This window comes from Nanorana parkeri, unplaced genomic scaffold, assembly GCF_000935625.1.
Source record: "Nanorana parkeri isolate BGI_ZX_2015 unplaced genomic scaffold, ASM93562v1 scaffold16, whole genome shotgun sequence".
Classification (NCBI taxonomy): Eukaryota; Metazoa; Chordata; class Amphibia; order Anura; family Dicroglossidae; genus Nanorana; species Nanorana parkeri.
In genome coordinates, this window is record NW_017306284.1 from 930,902 (window position 1) to 948,924 (window position 18,023).

The 18,023-nt window shown below is 39.2% G+C and overlaps 1 protein-coding gene across 5 annotated transcripts in view; it reads left to right on the top strand.

Annotated features, from left to right (window-relative positions):
• VPS13B (vacuolar protein sorting 13 homolog B) overlaps nt 1–18,023 on the top strand; it is a 761,266-nt gene that overhangs the window by 465,482 nt on the left and 277,761 nt on the right. For all 5 annotated transcript variants that reach the window (XM_018559352.1, XM_018559343.1, XM_018559336.1 and 2 more), the window contains exon 30: nt 13,824–14,027. In XM_018559352.1, coding sequence (XP_018414854.1) covers nt 13,824–14,027 — 204 coding nt within the window. The remainder of the gene's footprint in view (nt 1–13,823; nt 14,028–18,023) is intronic.

Below are 18,023 nucleotides of genomic sequence, written 5' to 3' on the forward strand. Positions count from 1 at the left end.
AATGGGTCAAACGCACCCTTTCACCGGATCAATAAAAAAAAGATGTTGGGCCTCCTTCCTCACCATACTGTCACCCATCTTGTTTGGTGCTACCTGGCTAGTGTCTCTAATTCTTGGAGCCCCCCATGGGCTTATATTAAACTTGCAGTTCTTCTTTAACAAGTCTTCATCATGCCTTCTTGTTGTGCCATATACTACCCCCATTTACACCAACCAGTTGAAAACTGATACAACTACAGGGGTGTAGAACTCTAATCGGCCGACGGCCGGGACATGCAGTTCCAGGCGCCGGGCAGGTGTTTTCTTTCTACATTTAGCCCTGCTTCGGGCAAGCAGGGCTACATGTAGAGTGGGGGAGCTGTTTTGTACAAGTGATTCGAGTGGTTGTACAGCCTCCCAAATCACTTGTAATTATGTTTGTTTGACCCCCCCCCCCCCCCAGCTGTCTCCCTCTGTATTGTGGTTTTCTGGGACCCCTGCTCCTCTGGGCCATAGCAAATGCCTTCAGGATGGAGAACGGGGAGCCTAGCGGAGAAAGTCCGTTCTCTGCTCTGCTCGTTGATCAGTGACACAGGACCACTGTACTCACAGCACTCCTCTGTCACCTGTCACAAGTACAGAAGATTCAGCACACATGTGCTGGATCTTCTGTATTGAAGGGCAGGATCTTAAAGAGAACCTGTCACCGCTGAATGCTATCTCAGGTTAGCCCCTGTGTGATAGCAATAATGTTAAGTGAAAAAAATTGTGAAACAAGTATAAAATAAAAACGAAAAACAAAAACTGAAACAAGTAAAACATAATTTAAAAAAATGTGATAAGTGTATAAAATAAAAATCTAAAAACATTAAAATCAACCCCGCCATCAACTCCATTAGCATGTAAATAAATGCACGCATGGGGCATTGTGCATGTGTGTGTGCTGAATGCTGCCCCCATTCTACTGTGTTACATATTGTGGTAGCCGGGCAGCAGTTAACTATCCCATAGGGGGCTTCTTAGCCCCCCATGTAATAGCAATAAAGTTGTATGTAAAAAAAAAAAAGTAATGAAAGATTCATAAAAAAAATAAAGAAGCATAACATTTATTTTTTTTAAACATTTTTTTTAAGTCCGCGCCCCCCTAGTACACACGCATATATGAGTCTGGTGCGCCTACGTGCCGCACATGTTGCATATCACCGCAAACGGAGTGCGATCAATAATTTTAGAGCCGTTAAGGCCGGGTTCACACCTGGGCGTTAAAATCCGCCAGCGCTGACTGGCGGAACGCATGGGGGAGGGGGCAGGTACAGCTGGCTCTGCCTCTAGATAGGCTGAGCCAGCTGTCACTCACGCAGCTGGGCGGATCCAGACATAATTGTCGGGATCCGCTTCAGCTGCGGCGTCTCAGTATACCGCGAGCTGCAGCTCGCGGTATACTGAGCTTAGGGTGATGGGAGGACGCTAATTTGTGTCCTGCCGTTACCCTAAGGAGAACTATGGGGAAAAGCCCTGACCCCATAGTTCTCCTCTAATCACTGATAACACTAAACTGATGAACCGTAAAAGCGGTTTAATCGTCACCTATGGGCGTTTTTTGCGATTTTTGCGGGCGCACGCAATTTAAGTTTTGACATGTTTGGTGTCTATTTACCCTGACTTTTATGTTTTACTAAAAATATGGGTAAGAATAAATGTTTTATAACATAACGTAGGGAAACTTTTTTGTTTTTTTTTACATTTATGGTACTTTTTAAGTCCGGTCATGCTGACTGGTAAAATTTTTGACTGACTGGTGAGACACTATCAAATTTTTCAAGCCCTGGCTAAAGGTATTTATATAGTGTTGACAGTTTTATGCAGCACTTTACATTCCGCAAATTCACATCAGTCCCTGCCTTCAAGGAGCTTACCATCAAAGGTCCCTATCTCACATGGATACATACATGCACATACATACTATGGTTGATTTAGACAAAAGCCATTTAACCTACCAGCATGTCTTTAGAGCATGAGAGGAAACTGAAATACCTGGAGAAACCCACGCAATCACAAGGAGAACATGCAAACTCCATGCAGAGATAATGTTCTAACCAGGATTTGACCCATTTAGTAGGCAATGTGTGCGTCAAAGTTATGTCATTTTTGGTATCAAATCACGATTTCACTTTGTGCAATAAAATGTTTGTCTGTTAGGCTGTAAAATATATGGGAGTCTGGCTATTCATACAGTTAGAAAAACTGACACTGAGGGAGTGGCTGCTTAACTATCATGAAACACTTACCACTTAAGAACATTCCTCAGACTTTCTGATTGGTTATGTTATTTCTGTAAACACCCACTTCAGGGTTCAGAAAAGATGGCTTAAGCTTGACAGCTCTTAAATTTCCATTGAAACTATACACGAATGCTGAGAGTCATTTCTGGGGGCCAATGACTCTGTCAGAATCTTATGCTGCAGTGAATTGGACTCTGCTGCAGCCAAAGACTAGGTAAACCTTGTTAAGTATATTTTTTACTTTTAATATGTATTCATCTAATACATTTAATAATTTAATACATTTAATAATGTATTTTACTGTTGCTTGTCTGTTTTTTGTAAAATATTTTCTGTAAAAAAATGTCTTGCACCATTTTTCAATTCCGTTCATTAAAATTATTTTTTTTAAATCTGATTCTCCAATTGCTGAAATCAGACACTAAAGGCATCACTGACCTTGGTAGCAGCAGGCACTGTGGAGCAAGTTAAAGTTAACAGCAGAACCAATGATGTTCTGCAAGTTGTTCTTTCAGTGGCTCAGCTCCCCTTTCTTCCTTCCTCGGAGCACCCGCTCTGTGTTTACATTGGGCAATGGAAGGCTGCTGGGTCTTTTTGTTTTTAAGCTCATTTACTGCTTGTGAGAAAAATGCAAATATGTCAATGTCCATAGCCTGGCCACAGGCTTACTTTAAGGTCTAAACAAAATTTATGACATTACTTTTCAAGTTCGGTTCAAGCAAGGATGCCATAAACAACCATATTGTCATTTTAGATTGGGTACACAAACTTCTCACCTGACTTAGTATTTAATGAGCTGATGAAATTAAAAATAACCACATGTACCTAATTATTCAGCCATTGTCTGCCACTTTCTGCGGTTGCTACATGAGTGTGAATTTTAGTTAAGGCACCTGACCTCTAAGGGCTGCAGTATTGGCAATGTAAGTAATAAAGATTTCTAATAAAAAATTGAGATAGAATAAAAATGTATTTTGCCATATTTGGCCTGCAGTTGTTTAGTGTATGCCTGCCATTTCACAAGTTGCAGCTGTTATGGAAATCCGCTTGGTTAAACGCACAAATCCATGCTGCATTAAAGTATGTCAAACACAAAGAATTTCCCCCGTGCTTGAAAGCACAGTTGTATTAAGCTCTTTTGTGCAAGGACCGGAGGTACCTCTGTAGAGTCATGTAGAGTCAGGACACGGGTGTTGCTTTCATCGTGGAGGGTCTGTTCTTAGAGACTTTGTCTCCTGGCTCCCTTTATTTTATATAGGTCAGACAGGAAGTGATGTTTCAAACAGGAAGTGATGTCTCAAATTAAGGTAAAAGGAACAGGAGAGTACACCAACATGGCCGAACAGCCATGTGGTTGCCCATCCCCCATCATCGTCAGCATGGACCCCATTCAATACAGCTCAGAGTGACCAGATCATTCTACTTGTTTTTACAGGTTTGAGACTATCTGAGGAGACATTGCTAATGCGGTTATCTATATACGGTACCATTATACGGACAAGGCATATTATCAATGTCTTCTTATAAAAGCAGATATGTATCCAAAAGGGATAGCACAGTCCGCAATAGAGGTATAATACGCATCTCGTTATACGGACTCCGCTTCGCTAATGTGTACATACGTTTGAAGCAAGGAGCCCAGCGCATTGCACTTAGTGCTCACAAACTGGCAAACGCCTCCACACACTGTGAACATGTCTCCAAGCCCATAAGAAGGTTTTCATACTGACGGTTTTATCGCTGGTCCCGATTCAACCTAAGTACCCTCTGCTAGAGCGTTCCTCGGTTAAATCCGACACAGTGAGAAAGATGACACAACCTAAAACACACACATCCTAGAATAAAATGTCCACATAATTCCATATAATAAAATTTCCACAACACAGCTAGTCAGAATCTTGCAAAATCCCACGTGTCACTATATATAAAAGCTGGATACATCTGTATTTCTTCCTGGACTTGGAAACGGCTGAACTTTGTACTTGGATATATTCTCTCTGATTTTATGGACCATATCAGGAAATCATAAAAGCTTTGCAATTGTCACTATTTTATTTATATTGTGCTTGTGGTTCTAAATCATTGTTCCTCTTAGCCCTGTCATGAAGAACACAGACTAAATCACTTTTGTATCTGTACAACTGCAGGAAATAGCAAATTTTCATTACTACCAGAAAAGGAGTGGATTACACAGACATGATTCTATAAAGGATTATAGACAAATGTTAAGGTCCACATTCTGGATGAATCGTGCATGACTGAATAGGCACAGGCATCTAGGAGAGGGTTGTTTTCTTTAAAAACTAGACTCCCGTCACAAACATTTTCATTTAGCCACAGAGGAAATAATACCATGTTGTTTTCACCTAATATCTTTGCAAACCTAGGTATATCCTTTTAAAAATAGCAGTGACATCATCACTGTGTTGCACATGGCCTGTGCAGAGAGCAGAGCTTTGCAAGGGACCCAGCAGGCTCTAACCACTATGGGCTGCCTACAGAAAACTACAGGAGGGGGCTGATACATGACTAGTTACCCTGCACAAGAAGACAGAACAGCAGTACCAGGTCTTTATTACAAGACGTTCCTGCACAGAGGCAAAGTGCAGGAATTGTCCCATGCTGGATAGCTTTTTGTTTGGAAGAAAAACACAAAGCACGCCAAGATTCAAGTACAATTCAAGTAAGAATACATGTGCCCCTTGTAATTAGACAATATTTGTCTAGCCCAGAATTCAGCTCTAAGATTTTAGTAGAATGGGAAAGGTTGAAACCTCTGTTAAGTTATTGCTGTCTGTTCTGCTGCTGGACTGATGTGCCCTTGCTTCCTGTTGCATCTATGGTGCAGGAAGTTAAGGGGAAAACTTATAGACAACAATTTTTTTTTGAAGGGGTTGTTAAGGATAAGTACATTTGTCATGTTATTTTGCTGTCCATTAAATCCTAATTTAAATTTCAAAATAAATTAGCTAAATGTATTCTGGGAGCGTTAAAATAAAGATATGCACATTGTTAGTGTTTCTTTCCATAAAACATCAGACACAGCCTGAGAAGAAAACAATCTCCTGCCAACCTGCTGTAAATAAGCATCTTTGCTCTCTGTAGGAAAGCAATGGTCTCTGCAGTGGTCTGACATTCTTCTTGCTAAATCAGACCTAAAGCTCTGCAAATCTCAAAGCACGATGCCTTGCATGTTTGTGAACAGCAGGGTTTTCACCCACTTTAACTATGCCTATGAAACTAAATAGCCCTCCTCTGACATAAATAAATCCAGTAAAGGTAATGTTCTTTCTTACAAATTTGTGTAAGCTTTTTTCTTTATTAATATTCACTCTTTGTATGTATTCATTGTTTTTGTTATAATACACATTAAATACATGAGAAGAGATCCTCAGAGCACTATGCTGTAAAGACACACTGCAGCAAAAGTATATCAAACATTTCAGCTTGAGTTATTGACCTCTGTAAACAGGTCTTTTACAGCAGACGTACTAAGGAGCTCAAGGCACCAATGCACATTATTTACCTGACCAAAAAAAATCCAGTTTGTTAATTTTTAGGCTGGGCCATAATATGTCCAAAAACATTTTATCTTCCTTTAAAGGCTGTCGGTAAATTGTAAATTGTAGAAGAAATCCTAGTTTGTAACTAGGATAACAATCTCGAGATCATCACAAATGAATGCAGTGTTTAGTCGTCCCCTAAATGATCAGTTTTTGTCATGTCTACCTTAACCTTTGACTCATTACATTCAGTTGAGAAAGCAAAGTCCCCTTTTCCCCTATAGAAACAGAACAATTGAAGATTAATTTAAAAAACATAAAAATGCTGAAAAAATGTTAAACTAGCCATACACTGTATAAACTGATCGCACAATTTTCTTTGGAACTAGCAACAATAGTGTAGTGTAATGACCTGTTTGTTTGGATGTGAATGGACTGATTAGGGGTATCCCCATATTACATAGTTTGGTAAATCTAATGAAGATTGTACAGAGATTATAATGTGTATAGTCTGTTTTAAACAAATCCCCTCATTTGGAATCATTGTGGAATTGTCCCTTCTCATAGACAGAAAAGTTGCTGCTAAAAAAAAAAAGGTATTGTGGGTAACTTTAAGGTTGTCTCAGATGATATCAATGCTATACATAACATCATAAGAAAACTAAATGTATGCTATGGTCTTAGTGTTATATAAATTTTTTGTTTGGCATTCCCAACCTAGCTGAAGTAATGCCTGTGAGTCTATGGTATTAATGATCTAGGATCCATTTGTCTTCATTCTTTTTTTTTTTTTTGTTGTGTTAGAAATGCTTAACAAAGGAATGTTTTTTTACACGGATGTAATTATATGGTGTCATAATGTTGCACAGATTTTGGATGACACATTTAAGACCTGACATGTGTTTTGCCAAGGCAAATGTCTAGTTTTAAATTTCTTCTTGGTTTCCTGCCTCTGTTTTTAAGACATCCAAGGATTAGTTGTGTTCTATGCTCGTCCCTCCCAAGAGGGAGAAGCTGAGCCTAATATTGCTCTTATACAGGCACCTGTGGCCTAGAAGATTAAAGGCATCCCTAAAGGGGTCGGTGTTGTGCTATGCTCAGCATGGGGGAGAGGCAAGTTAATATATTGTCATGGAAAGACACATATTTAAAACAACAAAAGGACATTTCTGAAATGGAACCTTCTTGAAATCGAGGCTACACGCTGGATTTCTTTCAGTTTTTGTTCATACGCTTTAGTTGTTACAAAACTGGAAGTTTAACTTTTGGTACTTTTATAGCTGTGTCAAATAGTTATTGATGCTCTATACAATGCTGACAATTGTATTGTTATATTTCTGAGTATTGGGAGATTGCTTGCTATACTTCTTGTCATGTATTGGGGTACAGAGATGAGGGAGGCCAGATGATACACAAGGTATTGCCATTCATCGCTAATCCCTGGAATGTGATCAGCACGCTGGCAGATTATCACTAGAACTAATTGCCCAATGCACACAAACACACTGATATCTAAGCTGCCGCCACTCACAACTTTCAGGCTTGTGAGAACTTTGCTCCTGACACCCTTAGTCAATACATTCTGCTCTCCAGCAGATTGGCACACAAGCTTTCGCAGACTGTTCACACTGCTCTCATTCGCATTTACAGGTTAGCTAAACCAGATTGTTTGCTTTACTCCCTATCATGTAATGGGGTACAGTGATGGAGGTTGGATGCTGCACTAGGTTTCGCCATTCATCATTCATCCCTAGAATTTGACCAGCACGCAGGCAGATTAATATGAGAGCTCACAATTGCCAAATTCAAGCACAAGAAACAACCAAAAACAACACAAACACACTAACAACTAAACTGCTGCAACTTACAAGCTTGCTCCTGACCCCCCCATCAGTACATTCAGCTTTCCAGCAGACTGGCACACAGGCTTTTGCAGACCTGTCACACTGCTCTCAGTAGCATTTACAGGTTAGCTAAACCAGAGTGTCATTTTTGTGTAGTTTTATTTTTGTTTTTGTTTTAAACGCCATGACTGTGTATCAAGTTCCTGTACAATATACTGAAAGAAAGGTGGAATTTCTCAGGTGTATTTAATCTGTGCTCCTGTGGAGCTAGTGAGTGACCAAAGAGCTAAGAGGAGGCAGAACAGCACAGGGCAAATGCTGCTACTGCAGGCCATTACCTTCACAACTCATAAGTTTAGGAGTTGTAACACAGGTTTTGTAGGCCTTCACAAACACGGGTCTGATGTTCCCGGCCAGTGCTGAATTTGATAGATATGTGTGTGTAATTGAAAGAATGGCTGTTGGAGTACTATTATTATCTGGTAACCCAGGAGTGGGTGGATAAACTGTGGCCGAACATTAGTATATATCAGGGTGGTGCTGACATTCATTTGCAACTAATGTATATTGAGGAAAGCAGTATAGCACTGCTACACATACCTAACCTCAAGGTAAACAATAGGGATCATCTGAAAAGTCCAGCCTGGAAGATCCCTGTTAACCCAAAAGCTGTCAACCAGGAGAAAATGAAGAACAGAAAGTTGGGGTTTTTTTTTTTTTAGAAAATACATTATGTTTTAGCAGAGTACTATGAGATTTGAAAATTAATGTCATGTGGTTGAAAATAGATTTTATTTTCTTGTGATTTTAGCCTATTGTCTTTTACAATATACAAAAAGATTACAGACCTTTTTTGCTGTTTTGCAAGGCCAAACCACAGGTTGTTTTTTATCTGCTACTAATATTACTAGAGTGTACATGATGGAAGTGTAAAATGTTATAATACAAATGTGCTAGCATAAAAAATAAATTTCATAACTTTATTAAAAAAAGGCTGCAAACCTATATGAAGATTAAATATGGTAGATTTTTTTTCCCAGACATATATACTAGTTTAAAAAAAAGCACAGATGGAATTCTGTGAATTTTCCACAGTAACACTGGAACGTTTATTGATGTGTAATCAAATTCCAGCCTTTAAAAGGAATTCAATATTACATATGTAGAAATTGCTCTCCAATGATCACCAAAAAGTAAAAAATTACCATCTGCTTGGCAAAGTTGCATGCCCAATATGTCATGGTATCCATATGTTATTTAGTGTGGCTTGCCATGTATAGTGGAAAACAGACACACTTCTATTGTCAAATGCATGTTAGCATGTGCTAAAGTTGCCGTTTTTGTTTTTGCTTTCTTTTGTGGATTGTATCAAACGTTAGAGGAAAATAAGACTTAACTTATTTAGCCTGAAAGTACAAGTATTAAATGTTCTTCTTTTCATGTCCAGAGGTAATGAAAACATTCATGAGCATTCCACATTTTGAAGTTTTGGTATGCTACAGTTTATACAACAATATTTTTTGTTTGTTTGTTTGTTTGTTTGTTTGCTAAAACTAAAAATCTGGAGTTTTGACTGGTTAGTTACAGTTATAGTTACAGTTTGGTGCATGAGTAACTAGTGTAAATATGCATGCATTCCTTCTGTTTTTTACCAATTTTTTTTGTAAATACCGTATATTCTTTATTACAGCCTTTTATATATCCCCGGCATAGAGTTTGAAATCTAAGACATGCATACACATACTAAGGGCTAAATTAGACAAGAACCAGTTAACCTACCAGCATATCTTTGTGTGCTCCAAGGCAGAAGTGCTAATCACCAAGCAACTGGGGTTCATAATAATAAAATAAAGGCTTGGAAGCATACTCACTAATTTTTTTTGTTTACAGAACTTTGAAACCTGATGAGAAAGAATATAGTGGTTTATTCTAATATGGGTTTGTCAGTAAGGAAGAGGGAACGTTCTGAGTCATCTATGGGATTCTAATAGTTATTAATAAATATATTCATAAACATTTTTGAGTAGAAGCAACTCTTCCTGTGTAGAGGATGTTGAGCCTGGAGTGCCATTTTCCAACATTACAATCACTCAATTTATTTTAACCGGTATTTTTTATTTTTATCCATGGTGACCATATCGAGTAGAAAGCTTCAAGCTTGGATTGTAACATATATGACGTTCTCTCCATCCTGTTTGTTCATCAAATTTTGAGGTTGCTCTACAGAGAAAATTGAAACGTTATTTGTTTTTTTATTTATAAGCACACCTGATGGTCACACATATATATGCAGTTAGTTTATCTGTTGCGTTATCCAGATTTAAGACGTTTGTAGTTAACAGGGCCGCCAATAGATCTTATGGTATGTATTTATTTTGAAGTCTGAGCAGATAGTCTAAAACTGATTAACAACATTTGTTATTAATGTACCCATTTGTATTTGTTGAATGTACCCATTCAAGTTATTGACAGAGTGACAGCGTCTGCAATTGTAAGCGGCAGTTCGCATGTAATTGTACATGGCACAATTGCATCTGGTTTGGAATGGATGACTGTCGCTGAATGAATCTATCCTGTATCCAGCAACAGTCATCTATCCCAAACCACATGTAAACGTACCATGTACAATTTCATGCAGTCTGCCATTTACAGATGCGGCTGCTTTCCCCCTGTTATTAACTTCAATGTGTACAGTAGCTTCATCTGAATGGGGACATCGGGCATTCCTGCCTCAGAAATACCAGATCGCCCCATGTGAACAAAGCCTTACATTGTATACACAGAAACATTAGTTCCCTTTACCTTAGGGTGCAATATAAACTTTGTTTTAAAGGTTGAAATGCCATGAGGGACATCGACAATGATCATTGCTGTGTCAACACACTGTGTGATCCTTTCCTGGGACAAATAATTTTCAGAGTGACAGCTAGGAGTTAATTGACAACAGAGTGGTTCAAACAAAAGAAATTCCATATTTGAGAAAGGAGGTGGATGTCCTGAGCTTAGTTGCTCTGAAATGCAACTATAAGATGGAAAGCCAGACTATAAAGCAAGATAATGAAATGCATGCCAGACTTGAAATACGCACAAATGATCCAAAATCATTTTTGAAAATACCACAATGTGTGATGTTAAGGCTGTCTTTTTTTATCATTATACGGATTAAGATGAAATCACATTTGAGGGGCCATCCAGTATTTCTGCAAATTTGTAAAATAAAGGACCACATTTCTTTTTTTTTTTGCAATATGGTTGTGTGTTTTCATGAGAACTACCAGGGTGGCAGCAGCTGGGACTTATGCTGGCGCTCCACCACTGTCCTGAAATCATTAGTCTTTATTGTTTTATAAAAACTGTCACATGACAATAAACAAAAATGTAGCAGTACTTGTATCTGTGAATACTTGGACAAGTATCAGTACTTGTACTTGAAAAAATGGTATATATATATACTGTGTGTATATGTCAATACTTGTTTATAGTGTCATTTATTTTCTGATATGTTTATACTGAAACACAAGCTTATTGTAAATAGGTTTGTGATAGCCTTGTTAGGTACAGAGGCTGCAATTATGTCTGAAAATATTACTGGTATAAGGAATTGTTATTTCAGAGATCCCCCCAGAGTTGACAGGGTGGTCTATCCTCTGATAAAACAGTGGAAACAAGTAACAGAACATTGTAAGATGACTTGTGCAACTGCTGTTTTCTCTGCAGTTGTTCTGGAGGTTTCTGTGATTTATGTGTCTAAATGTTTCAAAAACAGAAGGAAATAAGTCTATTTTCAGCCTCTGGATCTATGGCAGTCTACAAAGTTGTTAAGCAATAGATTTTGCAATCATCTTAGTGTTAAGCCAAAAAAGGAAAACATAGAGATTGTAGTTGTCTAGACAGTATTGGTTCACAATGTGAGTGCACTAAACATCCGGAAGATAGTTATCCAGGAGGCATCAGTGTCCGCTTTGTGAACCACTTGTGCTATAGCTTGTAGCAATCAAAAATCAGGGCATTTTATATATGTAACGCACCTGGAACAAATGATGCTGTGAATGCATGACTGACAATCACACTTTAGCAAAATGTGGGTCCCTTAGTTTCTATACATGGATACTGACCACTTTATGTCCCTGTAAGCCGAATGACCAAATAATTATCCATGTGTAACTGGCCCTGACAGTTCGTTCTTATCAAGATCAGCGTATACTGGCCCCATGGATCAACATGTGATGCATTTCTTTTCTCCCTACCCATACCTCCCCACCTAGTTTATTTTATTTCTTGCTGTCCTCTCTTCAAAGTGATATTAAAGCTTATTTTTTTAAATTTTTTATAAATAGGAGGTGCATACTTTTATAATGAATTTGTTTTAAATTAAAAATGTTCAGTTCCTCGTTCTCTAGTGGGTCCACCACAAGTGGCTGTATGCGTCCATAGACACACACAGGCCTGTGGCAGGCCACGCCCCTCCTCTTGGCCCAACAGGTTGATTGATGGTAGAAGTAGCCTTTGGCTTCTCTTCCCTCAATCTCCTCCCCGCAACCAGGAGGTTTGGATGGAGGACCGCTTTAGGGACTGGCAGCGCTGGCAGGTAAGGGGGGCAACACAGGTACTGGGCAATTTTTACCTTAATGCAGAGAATGCATTAAATTAAAAAACGCCCTGCCTTTAGTAATACTTCAAGCTTTGGCTTAATCTCGGCACCCCAACATAGATCCTTTCTAAAACATAATATTGTCATACTTTTACTATTGAGCCCACTTTAATTATCATTCCGACTGGGATGATGGGAATGATATGTCATTGGGCTTTAATATAGACTTATATTAGGCATCCGTGGGGGTGTGTTTTTGGTTTCTAAATTTTTGTACTACTGTATTCTAAAAAAATCTGCAATAAAACTTTATTTGAAAAAAATCAGGCCATTTGGTCCCTCAAATATCTGTGGGTAACCATGTCCACGTCATATAGCAAAGCTTCTTCAAGAATGTACTCTTTTGCTGGAGTAAATTTGTGCACAATTGTCCGCATAACATCATACGGACATTCTGTAAACACTTTATGCAAAGTTAATAGTTTTGGGTAAGATCCTTTCCTAAGTATATTAGGCAAAGCTTTAATAAAGTAATGCTACTGCTTCTATTTAAATGATTTTGGAGTAATTCTCTAAGAATAAAGGAGATTTTCACCATGTAATATTGCAGGAAAATGTACATGACCTGGAATAATATGTCAGCGAACACTTTAATTTTTTTGCTAATATTTCCAGATGTAAACCTCAACCCTTTATATTTGGATTAGCCAAAGCAAATATATGCGACCTGATGTCACTCAATGATTTGTAATATAAATTAATGTACACAAATTCATAAAACCGCCTTGGTAAAAGAAATAAATGACATCATTCAGACCTAGGCAAGAAAAGCCAGAGATTGGAGTTTTAAACTTGTGTTGTAATATTTAGATGGAGGCTGTTAATTATACGCTCTGTACCTTAAGTACTTGGTTAAGACTCCAAAGTTAAATGTAAAAAAAAATGTTTTACTGGAATCCACGGAGAATAGTGACATTAATGTGAAAAATCACATTAATGTCCATTAAGCTCTTGTCACAAGAGAATTTGGTTTATATCTGTATTACACAAGTCCAAGTTCTAAATGCTACAAATAATAGGCATATATCTTCCTCCAAGAAACAAGTAGAAAAAAAACTCTAAAAAAAAAAAGATTGAACTCAGGTCTGAATAAGCAAGTGTTAATTAAAACATCACCACAAAGTCTAATGTGTGTGTCACTTGGCGGGCATTCCACCTTCATTTTGTATGCCTCCTGTTAGGGGAAGCAATTTAGATCAGTGGCAGACACAGCCTGAATGTTCTGGTGATGGCACTAGGGCTTATATAATCAAAAACATATTAGTGGTGGCAGCTCTCTGATTTCCATCAGGACAGTTACCATTTAATTTGGTCCTGCTGATATATCTGTAATGACCTCAAGAGTATTTGGACCTCTCCATCTGGTCCTATTACTTGGCACTGTGACTTACTGCATGAATTGTGCTTTCTTTCATTTTTTTTCTTTCTACCTTTTTTGTAAAATGGGTTTCATACAAAATAAAGATTACAAAAATTTTGCATATTGCATCTGTCACCTTGTTCTGTTGCTATCTGCACTCTTTATCTTGAATTTAGTAACCATTTTTAAAATCTTTTCTTTTAGACGTGCTTTGAATTTGGGAATCCTCAGAGATCCAGGATCAGAAGTTGAGGACAGACAGTATCAGATTGACCTGCAGTCAATTAATATTGGCACAGCTCAGTGGGAGCAGCTGAAACCAGAGAAGGAGAGTAACAATGGTGGATTGCTGACAGAGGCAGATAGAGGCTCCCAGAATCCCGCACTGGAGTGGAACATGGCCAGCAGGTGAGACTTCACTGTCATTAGGAATATTCAACTTCCCTCATGCTGCTCCACTTCTCTGGAACTTTATTTTTCTATTGCATACCACTGGGCATATAACAGCCCTCCTTTAAACCCATTAGTTTCAGTAAGGAATATAAGTTCACCCCACCTCTCACCCACCTTTTGTATTTATAGTTTATTTGTCATTCTTAAATGCAACTAATACTGTCAGATAGCACTTAACCCTTATGTGTTTACCACTTTTCCTTTTAGATTAGGATTTTTATTTTGGACCGGGTTTGCATATTCATTATTTTCTGTGTTTGTGTGTGTTTATTACTCTGACTGTGCTCCTACTTTGTCATGCCTTGTTGTTCTGTATGATGGTTTTGAAAAGATTAGTGCTGTATAAACTCCCTGCATGCACACCCATGGACTTTGGGAGTGCAAAGTTTTCCCACAAAAGCATAATCACCCATGAAGCACTTTTGCCATTTGTCACTTGTACACTTTACTTTATTGATTTTAAAACAGAGAAACAGCTTCTGCAGCGTAAAAAGTCTGTAAGAGTATATTGTTCTATCACAGTTAGGACCAGTGTCCATAATACACATTGATACATTGATGCAAATTGCTTTAATTTAAAACGAAAACTAATGATTGTATGGTTTTGGTTGGTTTTGTAAGTTTAAACAAGGTGATCCCATATTCTTCCACAGGCCCATGATCACAAATGTCTAGAAAAATGCAGTCCTTTCCTTGATGTCTCTGTGTATTAAAGTTTATTGATTTTTTTAAATTGGCAATTTTATCTAATTTTAAACCTGAGGTTTAATGTTCTTTTTATTACTTAGCTTATTTGAGATCCATTCATGTTACTGGGTCTTTGTGCTTCTCTTTGCAATTCAGGATGATTGGGGCTGGTGGGGGGAGGGGGGGATGGGGCTAGCAAGGTAAGGTGCTGTACAAAGCTTTCTGCAAACATCACAACACCCTGTCTCATTACTGCTCTCAGCCCTGATGTACGCTGTAGGCTGGCCCTTGGGAGGAGTTATGCACATATCAAAATGGATGGATGGCAGGCTGCATAAGACCCACACGTGATGCTAAGCCTCCATGACTAAAAGAACTGATGTCCAATAAATTAACGGGGTGGGTTTTGAGATAGTGAAGTTGGTCTATATAATGCTGGACATCTTCAAGCTAGTAAATGAAGCGGGCCCTATCTGACTTGCTGTGCTTGTTTTTGGCTGAGAATGTCTGTTACTTAAAGGCGAATTATGGGGTTAGTGAAAAACACTCATCCACACAATTCAAGCTGACATTCAACAGTGGAGCTGTCACAGGTCAGCTGTATTGATCAGGAAGTCAGCGAACACGTACCGCCGATCACTGAGTTCTCGATCTTCTCCCTGCAGAGAGCGGTTACTGTAGTCACTGCTCTCTACAAGGCTGCCCCCCTCTCCATTTCTCCAGTGCTGACTGGAGGAACGGACGGTCTTGAAAGGCAGGGCCAGCTGTCAATCAGCCAGTGAGGTGGATCTCGACAGTATTGTTGGGATCCATCCCGGCTGCTGTACAGGCTCTGCGCTGTCAGCATATAGTGGGCAATAGCTCGCTATATACTGAGTTTTGGGTACAGTATCCACCCTGCTGCATGAGTGAAAGCTGTACCCGCCCCCTCCCCTGTTCCTTCACTCAGCGCTTGAGGATCAGAGAGGGAAGGGGGGAATACTTGCGGGGAGCCATGACTGACAGTCACCGCTCACTGCAGGGAGACGATCGAGAAGGGAGCAGATCGGTGCATGTTTCTGCTCACTTCCCGATCGATGGAGTCGAACTGTGACAGCTTCTTTGTCACAGGTCAGTCTCAGTCTCTTGTGACAGCGCGTGCTGTCTCCGGACAGAGACGTTAGGAGAGACACCGGCTGCTCGCAGCGCTCGGCCGCCTGTCACAGTTTCTCTCCTCCCCGCTGGGACACGGAGCAGCGCCCAGCGAGGAGAAGAGAAAGCAGGGATGCGCCGATGTATCGGCAGGAAAATTGCACTTTTGGCATTTAGCCAAAAGTGCAATTTTCGGCCGATATATCGGTGCATCCCTAGTCTATACATTTTTTATTGAGCAACACCTCCACAGTTTCTTTGTGGAGAGATCTGACTAATACTTTGTAGACCAAATTATACATTCCTGAACAGAAATGTTTACTTTAGGGACAGTCCCACCATGCTTACATTTGTTCAACCTGTTCATCCATTTATTGGGCGACAGAGCAGCCCATCTCACAGGGAGGCCTGGTGTTATGGCAGCCAGAAACACAGAGGCTCCATCTGACATGTAAAATACTTTTGTGATGCTGTATATCAACAACACATCCTCCGTCAGCCAGTCAGAGAACTTCCCACAATTCTAAATTCCTTCATCTCAGCTGATCAGAGCCTTCCAAACACAGTTGTATTATTCTGCTCCATTGTAATACTGGAAAGTAATCTGCTTTGTTTGAAATGGCGTAGATGTGCCTATTAACACCCATGTGTAATATGCTTCTGATTATTTGTTTTACCACTAAACACGTTCCAATCAATGGAGTAAGATTATCTGGAGGAACATTAGCGTTAGGCAAAGGTTTACATTTCCAATTTTGACTCATGCTTTCTGTATATACATAGCCCTGGTATGTTTATTACAATTGCCCAGAGGACTTGATCAAATAATGTCTAACATTCCAGAATACATTATCTGCACTATGATGTTAAGTTGTGTGTTCTATAACCACACCAAATCTATAACTTACACTTTTATAATAACAAACCACAGGTGGGCCGCTTTAATATGTATGCAGATTTAAACAAAGGGCTTTAAAAAGCCTGTGAGTTAAGTTTTGTACTTATCTTTCTCAAACCCCCCTAGATAAATTTGAGAGGAACATAATACTGCTGTTTGAATGGCACTTACAAGGAAAAATTGCTGGATCAGTGACAGTTTAAATATACCGAACAGGCTTCTGCTTTCAAGTGTTATCTGAAAGGACGTCAGGGGCCGGCACAGAACAAAGCAACACAGGAGTGTGTTTGGCAGAAAGACTTGATCATTTGTTGATCTGTGTTTACATGACCATGGAGTCTTTAAGGAGAAAAAAAAAAGTCAAACAAATTGATATTAGTTAGGCCTTCATTGCCCTTCTCCCTCACTCTTGTTCAAATGTTATCATCGTGAACCTTGTGCTGTTATTTAAATTGCAGCCCTGTCTTCCTCAGATACATTAACCCTAAGTCATCGGTCTGGATTGTGTCCTGGATTGATGTCTGCTATTGCTACTCAAAAGGAGGTAGATTTCTCAATTTCAGGAGTGATATTCAGTGTCTCTCGGATCCCTACTGACCATCTGAGTAAGCCTTGCTCTATCGGTCAGAGTTCTTGATGTTTTTAGTATTTTTGCACTTATAGCAAAACAGAATCATTGTCTTCTTCAGAAGCTCATTAATGTTCACCTCTAGACCAAACCAGATAGGAGCTATTATTGTTTTTAAAGGTGCATTTTTATAGAACGATCATACTAGGCAAACAAGGGCATACCCCAGACAGTGAGCTACTGACCCAAAACAAGCATGAATCCAGCATAGTTTTTTTTCCAAGTCAGTGCCTCAGAAATACTGAAAGAAAGAAGAAGATGACATGCCTGGAGAATGTATTTTCAAAAGCAAATGATCAAGGCTTGCTTCAATATCGCTACCCTGACTGATTTCTTAAGTGATTGTGGAAAATACATTTAGTAAAGACCATTCGGGAAGCAACTCCCTCACCTATTACCTCAGATTCTCCTTTTTACCTCCCTCGATCTGTTTTTGCACTCCCTGAGGAAAAAGATGACGAGGAGGAAGGGGCTGCTTCTAGTTTTTTGGGCTCTGGAGGAGGATCTGTCTCCTGAAATCCCTCAAAACTTAACAGACTCAATTCTTGTCCCTGTGGACACAGTTCATTAATGCTTGCAGCTAGCACTACCAGCCTGGGATCCTTTT